This window comes from Cebus imitator, unplaced genomic scaffold (genome assembly GCF_001604975.1).
Source record: "Cebus imitator isolate Cc_AM_T3 unplaced genomic scaffold, Cebus_imitator-1.0 Scaffold33, whole genome shotgun sequence".
Lineage (NCBI taxonomy): Eukaryota > Metazoa > Chordata > Mammalia > Primates > Cebidae > Cebus > Cebus imitator.
The window spans coordinates 10493114-10503988 of NW_016107348.1; the positions used below are offsets into that span (position 1 = coordinate 10493114).

At 34.1% G+C, this 10875-nt stretch overlaps 1 protein-coding gene across 2 annotated transcripts in view; it reads right to left on the reverse strand.

Annotated features, from left to right (window-relative positions):
• The window catches only part of BRINP3 (BMP/retinoic acid inducible neural specific 3), a 340326-nt gene extending 335740 nt beyond the window's left edge, over nt 1-4586 (reverse strand). Inside the window, exon 1 of one of the 2 annotated variants that reach the window (XM_017524542.2) lies at nt 4288-4578. In XM_017524542.2, the coding sequence (XP_017380031.1) occupies nt 4288-4523 (236 nt within the window). In that variant the 5' untranslated portion in view covers nt 4524-4578. Of the gene's footprint in view, nt 1-4287 lie in introns of both variants that reach the window. The other variant, XM_037737086.1, reaches the window with a different exon arrangement.
• Between the last annotated feature and the right edge of the window lie 6289 nt (nt 4587-10875).

Sequence of the window (10875 nt, forward strand, 5' to 3'; positions counted from 1 at the left end):
TCTTTTAATTTATAATAACAAGATTGTATACAATTCTCATTAAGAATTAGCTCTTCTGAAAGTGGATTATATTTTCTAAACTCTTCAATCTGTATTTCTATATTTTATCTGACTAAAATTTTCCCAATGGCAACTGTATATTCCAGTTGTGAATTATAATTAAACAACAAAAATTAAAATATATAGTTTAATCTCAAAATTAGAGATACAACAATATAGTTGTTGAACACGTGTATTGAAATAATTTTGGTTATTTATGTATTTTGATTATTATTTAAAATAACTACCTAGAATACTCCTCTTAATTTATCATTGCACTCAGTGTGTTAACAGTGTAGTGATTTATAGCAAACCAGTCAAATAGGATAAAAAGCTTCCTTATTACTGTAGCTTCTTCAATATAACATATAAGAAATAGGAAAAAATTAGATTGGTGAGGGACAGATAAGTAATTACACAATTTATGTTCCAATATACACAAAGAAGGATATGAGAGTCTTATATATTATTTATAAGGCAGTATTTGTAAGTGATTTTTGCAGATGAATGCAGATGTAAGAATTAACCACAGTTAATTTTTGTTTTAATGCTTTAAATCTATTTGTTCTCATGTTTCCATTTTGCTTTTGAGTTCAAAAGATCTTTAGAGATCTAGTGCAGCCTTAATTTTACGAATGAGGAAACTGAGGTCTGAGAAATTGTTACAAACTTGAGTTAATACAGTTGGTTTTTGTCAAAGACAGAAAACAATACATACTTCCTTGCTTATAGTCAAGAGGAAATAATTTCACTGCAAGAAGTTTATAACTATTTCAATGTCTCCCCTATTTTTGCAGAAAGTTACATATTCACCATAATTTTCTGTTGTTAGGAGTTTTCATTTTCCCTTCTGATAATTAATATAGTATTTTAATAGGAATTTTGAAATGATTTGTATCCGGATTGCTACTTTAAAGACATTTTACACCAGAATCTTCATAGTTTTAATTATAAAAAAATTATACCTTCTTAAAATTAACTCCTTATCAGTAAATACCTGTTCAATTCTTACTCCTGATTAAGAATACTTGTGTTTTAATTCTTCACACCTTGTATTTAAATGGATTCTCAACTATCCCAGTATTATGAGGTTGTTTTCCTCTGTTTTCTTCTAGAAATTTAATATTTCTAGAAGAATATTAAGACCTTTATTTCATATAAAAACGGGCTTAGCTATATGTTATAAAGAAGGGATTCAACTTGTGCTTTTCTCATATGGATCCAAAGAACCATCTATTCAGAAGTTTACTCTTTTCCACACATTATTTCATTATAATCCTGTCACATGGAAAGTGGCCATATAGTTGTTCAACTTTTTTTAAACCATTGTCTTTTATTAGTCATTTTTCAAATAGAATTTTTTTTCAAGGAACATAGCATTTATCTCAATTGTCTCCTAGTCTCAAATTTGGAGCATTCTTTGAATAAGTGGTCTGAAGAAGCACACCAAGCTTTGATAATATGACATGTCTGTATATTATTTTTAAAGATTATAAGAAAATCATCATCATTTTTCCATAATTCACTTGCACATGTGGTCAACCAAAGAATAGTAGAAGTGAGGAAGAGGTCAATGCAATATTCCCCATGAATGTGGTGACGATAGTGATAATAAGCACTAGTAGAATTGGGCTGCTCACCTTAGGAAATTATAATCTTTAAAAAGACAAGTCAAGTACTTAAATACGGAAAACATTAATTTAACATCTGTGTGTTTAAAGTACTCACAAAGTCTATATTTTATGGCAAACATTAATGAAATACGAGCACTTTAAAATTATATTTTGAAGGTAAATACTAAAGACAAACTCACCTTATTAAGACTAAAGGAACCCTAATGAATAAATTACATTGTTCATTTTATGGCAACTGTCAATGATCATAGCATCGTTTGCAATGTTTAAAAGGGTTCATAAGAAGTTATAACCTAGCTCCACTGTTTATAAATAGATTTAATAACCTTACATGTTTATTCAAGCCACAAAGTTAAAGACATAGGAAGGATAAGTAGCACAGGGCTAATGAAGGTCTTCAGGAAGAGAGTTGCATAAAACCAAACAGAATATATGAGCCTTGCAAATATGCCTCAAAGCACGTTTTCCATTGCCTTTAACACCTGTGATTCAAATAATGCCTCTTTGATTCAACCCAGCACCTCTAAAAACATGTCAAGCAGATGGGGCGCAGTGGCTCATGCACTTTGGGAGGCTGAGGCAGGAAGATCACTTGAGGTCAGGAGTTCAAGACCAACCTGGCCAACATGGTAAAACAACGTCTTTACTAAAAATACAAAAATTAGGGTAGTGGTCTCCTGTAATCCCAGCTACTCAGGAGGCTGAGGCAGGAGATTTGCTTAAACCGGGGAAGCAGAGGGTCGAGATCATGTCACTGCACTTCAGCCTGGGCAACAGATCGAGACTCCATCTCAAAAAAACAAATACAAACAAAAAGCATGTCAAGCCAGGTTTGCAACTCACAGCTGATTGACCGACAAGCTAAACCACAACAATCACACATAAGACAGCACTTTAGACCTCCAAATTCAAATGCCAATAGATCATGGAGACATGCTCTGGCATCGGTTTGCCTGACAGACTGTTAAAAATCCTCTTGCACAGTGCTAAAATATAACACATTCTCATAATCCTAAATTTAGGTAGCTTTGCACAATATGTGAAGAAAAACTGCCTAAATCAATGAACTCATAGGAGAATGAAGAATGAATTAACCCAGAGTCATAAAATATTGAAAATTTCTGCTGCATTTCAGAAAGAAAATCTTTAGAGCTTGTTATTTTTTTGTTTTGTTTTGTTTTGTTTTTGTTGTTTTTTTTTTGAGACGGAGTCTCCTCTGTCCCCCAGGCTGAGTACAGTGGCTTGATCTTGGCTCACTGAAACCTCCGCCTCCTGGGTTCAAGCAATTCTCCTGCCTCAGCCTCCCGAATAGCTGGGACTGCAGGTGCATGCCACCATGCCCAGCTAATTTTTGTTTTTCAGTAGAGACAGGGTTTCACCATGTTGGCCAGAATGGCCTCGGATCTCCTGACTTCATGATCTGCCTGCCTCAGCCTCCAGAACTGCTGGGAATACAGGTGTGAGCCACCCCGCCCAGCCTCGTCATTTCATTTTTTTTTTAAATACAGTAAACCTTTTCATTAGGCTTATTACAGTGCTATGGCTACATGGAATAAGGGATTTTTACTTTTAAAAAGGCATAGCAACAATTGTGTGATGCTTCATGGAACTTATCCAGGACACTCAGACTCTTCTGTAAATATACATTGTGGATAGGATTTATAAATTTCTCATAATGCTGTGTAAATGACTACACACAGACATGAAGCACAGTGCTCTCTGGTGCACATACAACATGAAATAAAATATTCATATAGGAGTATCTACATAGATACCAATACACAAAAAGACAAAACAAATTTGCTTCTTCATAAATGTTAAACCAATAACTAGAAATTGTAAAAGTTGATCACCAATAAACAAACTGAAGTGATAACTTTACATAAAATGTTCTTCATGGCATAGATCAATACAATCTAATCCATCAGGCAACCACTTGTACATTCTCCTGTTTAATGGATTCAAGGGACACTACAGGAGCAGGCAACATTTGTTGGATTTAATCTATGATTCTTTTTATGTAACTTATTTAGATTTTAAACATAGAACATTGATAAATATTAAAGATCATATATCTTAATCCCCTCCATTTCTTTGAGCTTTGCTATCATGTCCTATTTATCTGCTACTTTTCATTTCCTTGCTGATTCCTTTAGCTTCTGAACGTACAATTACCTTTCAGGTAAAAAAGGATGAGGTGACTCAACTTCTCAGTGACTAGTAGAAGATACCATTTCCATTTAGGCTGAAAAAGGTAACATAGCATGGTATAAGGTAGAAAGGAAAAGCAATTTTTAAAAATTCACTTTAAAATTTTGGCTATTTAAGATAAGAAACTTGGCTTCCAAGTACATTGCCATTTACTTTAAGGCAGTGTAACATAGTAAAATTTGGGAGTGATATACAAGTGGTCACCATTATCTATTTGTATCATAATATATTACATCTAGAAGAAATATTTTTGAATAGTAAGAAAACATTACCATGGTGCACAGAAAATATCAACCCTTCTGATAATAACACTTTCCCATCTGAAACTTTCCCTTAGAGAAACTTATTTATACACAAACTTCAAGGTTGATATTTCTGTAATTGCTTTCCCTTTGCTTCATACCTGTATATCTTGTATCTTGTGCTAAATCCCTGCCGGCTTCTGTCCACAAAATCTGTGTATTCCTGTGAGCGATGGAAGGGTCCCTTATCAGAGAGGAGCCAGTCGAAGGGGCTTGTGGCATGCTGATCCGAAACAGCAGCAACCGCTAAAACCCAGCAATGAAGACTCAGTGCTATCCACTCCCATAGAGCCATCAGAGAGAACAATTCAGCACCAGCTCTGCTTCGCCATATCATGCTTCCACTGCAGATTTAGAGCCTTCATTCTCTTAGCTTTCCCTCAACACCTAGACAAAATACACAGGCAATTAGTTAGACCTAGAAGATTCTTTTCTCTCAGTTGAGGTGTTGAGGTGGCTAATTTTTACATTTTAATCTAATATCACTGTTTTAAATTAATATTAGCAGAAGAGAATAAGATACAAACCAAAATAATTTTTTTTCAGAGCTGTATGTCTTTTATATGTTGTGCCCTTTTTATATTAATGGAAAATAAGACACCAAGTCATAATTGACCTCGTCATAACAATTTCATTCAGTGGATAATTAAAGCCTATTGAGAAGCAATCAGGAGTTTTAACTAATATCCCTTTTGTCCTTGCATGTTTTATAAAACTGGACAGATTCAAATAAATAATTAATATATTCAAATATTTCATAAATTTTGTTATAAATTTTAATACTAGGTATAGTTTTATTGTATAATATTTTTAGATTTTAGATAAATGCTTTAAAATGAAGTAGAGATATGTAGTTATTTCCATAATCTAGATAAACATGGAGTAAAACTGTGGGCTTAAGGATACATAAATATATAAATGTATGTATGTATATATATATATATATATATATATATGTGAGTATGTGTATACATATTATAGATAAAAGTAGATGTAGATATAAGGAGAGACAGAGTGAGACAGAGATGATATTAGGACAGGTTGATAGGTGAATACATTTGTGTGTGGGAGAGTGGATGTGAGAAGTAGTGTATTTTCTCAGAATTTTTTTTTTAATTTTCTGTTAGGAACAAACTGCTTCTCTGATTATTTAAACAGAATCAAAATTAAATTATTTCTACAGTCTTTAAAGATTTAAATGTGAATCTGTCTTATTCATAAGATAGTCATACCTCCAAAATTATACATACATAAACTAAACCAATGCACATAAATTAAGCTAATGCAGATTATTCATAGATGTTGAAACTGAATACATTGTAGTATAATCATTCAATAAAAAAGTAATAAGATGTATAATCCCAGTATGGTATGGTGTACAAAACTTCATTCAAAGCCGAAATGTCTAAATGCTGCACCAGAAAATTCTAAAAATATTTGAATTCAATTTTTCTTTCTATCCTCATCAACTTTTCAAATAGTATTATTTATAGTAGATAGAACTATAGAGTGCAAAGATTCTGACTGATGAGAGAGTTTTACTCGTGTAGGTTCTTACTCAGCACAATGTCTTTAGAAAAAAAATTCAAGATTCATAGTATTAAGTAAGATATATCAGTAATAGTAGCTACCATATTAATCTGGTATTTGGATAAGAACATTGGTGGTTTTAATTTGCTTTCCTAACTATAACCCTATTATTCATAATTTAATCCTAAACAATTTCTGTATAAGAGGTATTGAGAAATAATTTTGCAGCTCTGAAGTAGCTCAAAACAGTGATACAATGAGTGAAATAGATCATCAGAATCATACTCTCACATATCACAAAATTAAAAGGACATTACTCACATACCGTATGAGTTGCCTCAGTCATATGAGTTTCTCACTGAGGGGATTGAAGAATACCTTCTTTTGTAAACAACATAGGAAGTTTTAAAAATGAAGACATTTTAAAAATGATTTTCTATAAGAAAGAATATTATAATAGAAAGATATTGGAATAGGAGCTTGAAGATTCTAGACTTTTTTTCTATTATCTGTAAAAATGTACCACTGTCAAATGATGCAACTCCTAAGTTTAAAATCTTCTGAAAAAATTATATATTTTTATGAGAACTATATGACTTATCTCAAAATAAATATAGTTTACTTAATTTATAAATCCAATTATTCTTATGTGTAGTAGTATAGTATAATTCTTTTATGACTAAAAAATATTACTCATCTTTGTTATACACACAATTTTTATTTTGCTTATCATATATATTCAAACTGGCAAAATTTAATCATTATTTTTAGAAGATATATTTTTAATTTCAATGGGTAATTTTTTATTTCATAAAGACAGAATAAATTATTCAATCACACTACTTAAGTCCGTATCACATAGTTCATCTGAAAGGATATATTTCTTAATTGAATGAAATTCTAGTCATATCATCTAAATGAAGCTCTCTTATTACTAAATGTAAATGTGAACAAGAATATTATCGAAAATATTCAAACAAAAATTATTTCATCCTATTAAATGACTTGGAAAATAGTTCTTTGAAAACGAAACTAGATTTTCTCCAAATCCAAAAACCAATATAGCAAATTAGGCTATATAACCTCAAGAGACAATAGTCATAGTGGTTAAAAGAATTGACTATGGAACTAAACTGTTAATGTTAAAATCCCAGCCCTCCAGGCGCCATTGGCTCATGCCTGTAATCCCAGCACATTGGAAGGCCGAGGTGGGTGGATCACCAGAGGTTAGGAGTTTGAGACCAGCCCAATCAACACAGGGTAAAAGCCCGTCTCTACTAAAAATAAAAAAATTAGTCTGGCATGGGGGCATGGGCCTGTAATCCCAGCTGTTCTGGAGGCTGAGGCATGAGAATCACTCGAACCTGGGAGGCAGACGCTGCAGTGGGCCAAGATTGCACCACAGCACTCTAGCCTAGGTGACACAGTGTGACTCTGTCTCGAAAAGAAAAAAAAAAAAAAAAAAAAAACGTGGTGAGAAAAGAAAGGATAGTAAGATCACAAGGAAGAAACAGTTCAAAAATTCAATCCTTTTGAAGATGTTAAAAAAAAAATTACTATTTTTGCCTACAAAGGGGCTATGGTATCATGTACTTTTACAGCATAGTGCTATTACAATTGACACAGCTCTTAAAGTCTGGACCATATCTGAAGCCTGAACCAGATACAAAATCAGTCGGCCAGAGATTTAAAAACACATATGCACATGTATGCACCCCTCCACACCCCATACATGTAAACTACCACATATAAAATTAGATAATTCTATGTGCGTTTACCTAATTAACACACATGAAGTAGAGAAAAAAGTAAAGGTTTTGGGAAGTTTAACCTAAACATGAAAAAGCTGAATTAGTTCACTTGCCACAGTTGGGATAAATATAATGAAAAGGACTAGGGGAATGGATTTCACTACTCTCCACTCAAGTGGAGGAAAAAGCTGACATACCAACTCCCACTATGTCAAGAGAATCTGAGCTGAGAACTCAAAAGGAAGTGCTGAAGACTGCAAATTATTTTTGTGTTCATGGTCTTCATCATCATCAGTTTATAGAATATTTGTTAGACATTGAAGGAGTAAGCAGATTTGATTTATTTTAATGCAGGCAGATGGCTTGGTCATGGAAATTGTGAAGAGATTTACTGAGCCGCTTCATCAGATCAAGGACATTATGGAATTAAAGGGCTCTAAGAGACCTTACTGGTCCAGCTCCCTGTGGCTCACATCATTATACTTTCTTATTAATGAGAAAGGCAACTGAACCCCCTAAACTCAAAAATAACTGGGTGGGAGTAAGGGGTTGGGAGGACAAGAACGCAATTAATTTTTTCGAAGTAATGCAAATGGTAAGACTGAAACTGAAAATACATATTAATCAACAGGCAACTAAAACATGTCCTGTTCTGAGGACAATGAAATCACAAATTAGAAAGAATCAAAAGTCATCAATTTTAGAAAATATTCTCATGAAAATTAATCATGTTTAAATTTCTTTAACTATATTTTAAAGTACAAAATTCAAGAATCATCTCTTATCAGTATGGTTGTATCAGGAAAAATTTAATGACCTGAAAACAGATTCTACTTACCAAGATAAAATGCTAGGCAGTGAGTTTATGAATCTCAGAATTAGTTTAGTTTTGTCGGTGTAACTAACTCTGTCCATTTTAGAGGCCACCTGGCTTTGTACAAAAACCACCTCTCTCGTGAAAATGCAAAAAAAAAAAAAAAACAGGAAACACTAACGATATAATCAACAACATAAAATCAAAATTAAGATGTGCCTAACCACACCCCTCCAAAGCTTTCACTTTAAGTATCACCATATCCCTGCCTAAAACTTGCTTTTTTTAAAAAGCTCATAGGCTTTTCCCTTTTCATCAATAATAACAGTAGTAAAATGTCTGTATTTATCAAGTAATATAGTATAGATAAAATTTAGACATGTATGCTTGGCGTAGATAAAGAAAGCTCATTATCAGAGAAAAACAGCAAGATCATAGAAATCAAGTTAAAGGATTAGAATACAGTGATTGAGGTGAAAAGAAGATACTGTCATACTTACAAACTGCTTTGAACGGACCCTCTCCTGACACATACAAGATCTCTCCACGATATAAAAGATTGAGGAGAAAAAAATAGTATACACAGTCTAAGTCAAAGTGAGCACCAATCAATTTTAAAATAAATTTTAAAAATAAGATTATATTTGAATGACTTTTTTAAATCTTTCTACCACAGATGGAGATAGTTTTAATTCTGAGGATAGAAATTACTATAACATTTTATTACACTGGTAGGGGTAAGGAGAGAGGAAATTCAAGTAACTATTTTAGGAAAAGTTTTACAAACATGTTAAAACCAGCCATATAATATCTCCAGTTTATCTTATTACAGATATTTTCAATACTGGAAACGATGTTAAAGAATCACAAGATTATAGAACTGGAAAAGAACAAGAGATTACCTAGTCTAATTCCCTCATTCTGCAAATGAAAGCAGGCCTGGAGAATTACATGATACACCCTAGGCGACAGCTCCAGTGGCGCACCCGAATAGACTCCTCTCCTGACTTAAAAATTGGAACTGATCAATCCTTGTAACAATAACTGCCACTCACTGAGCACTTGCTGTATGTCAGGCACTATGCTAGACACTTTAGAGATTACAGTTTTCATTTAATTTAGTACTTCTCAACACAGTAAGAAGGCCATCTCCATTTCACAAGAAAAGCTCAAGCTCAGGACATTAAATAACATTCTCAAAGTCATAGAGCAAGGAAATGATGAATCATAATTCAAACCCAATATGTCTGACTCTACAAAGCCCATCAACTTTTACATGCGTATATTAGCATATAACTATGCCCACACCCCCACATTCTCACATACCCCCACCAATGCCCAGCTTCTAAGATGATTTCTGTGTCTGTCTGGTTGGCTCCAGGGTTATTAATTATATGGGATTGTATAGTCAGACATATTGGATTTGAATTGTGACAATGCTATTGCCTCCCCCCAAATGTTAAATGTGTACATCCAAACAATTGCACTTTGGGCCGGCTAAACTATGGAAATATCTATACAAATGTATAGGATATACATACAAAGATGATCACTAAAACATTATGAATATCAAAAAATTAGAGACAACATAAACGTGCATAATGTAGAAACAGCTAAAAATTATGGCATACTTTCCATGAAATACTAAACTTCCATGAAAAAGAATGAGATAGACCCATGTAACAGATGTGGTACGATGCCTGTATTAGGCCAGGCACAGTGGCTCATGCCTGTAATCCCAGCACTTAGGAGGCAAAGGAGGGCAGATCACGAGGTCAGGAGTTCGAGAGCAGCCTAACCAACCTGGTGAAACCCCATCTCTACTAAAAATACAAAAATTAGCTGGGTGTGGTGGCATGTGCCTATAATCCCAGCTACTCAGAAGGCTGAGGCAGGAGAATCACTTGAACCCAGGAGGCAGAGATTGCAGCGAGCTGAGATCACACCAATGCACTCTCCTAAAAAAACCTCTATTAAATTATGTTTTAAAAACATTTTTTATGGCATACTGTGGTTTAAAAAATACATGCATGTGCAGACTTTGTAATTAGAAAAAGTCTGGAACGATGAACAGTAAAATTAGAGTACTTGGTGGGAGGAGGTAGGGCCATGAGTCATTTATTTTATATATATATATATATACTTTAAGTTCTGGGATACATGTGCAGATCTTGTAGGTCTGTTGCATAGATACACACATGCCATGATGGTTTGCTGCCTCCATCCCCTCATCACCTACATCAGGCATTTCTCCCAATGTTATCCCTCCCCAACCTCTCCACCCCCACCCCCCGGCTATCCCTCCCCTAGCCCCTACCCCCCCAACAAACGCCAGTGTGTGACATTCCCCTCCCTCTGGTCATGTGTTCTCATTGTTCAACACCCGCCTATGAATGAGAACATGCGGTGTTTGGTTTTCTGTTCTTGTGTCAGTTTGCTGAGAATGATGGTTCCCAGATTCATTCATGTCCCTACAAAGGACATGAACTCATCCTTTTTGATGGCTGCATAGTATTCCATGGTGTATATGTGCCACATTTTCCCTGTCCAGTCTATCATCAATGGGCACTTGGGTTGGTTCCAAGTCTTTGCTA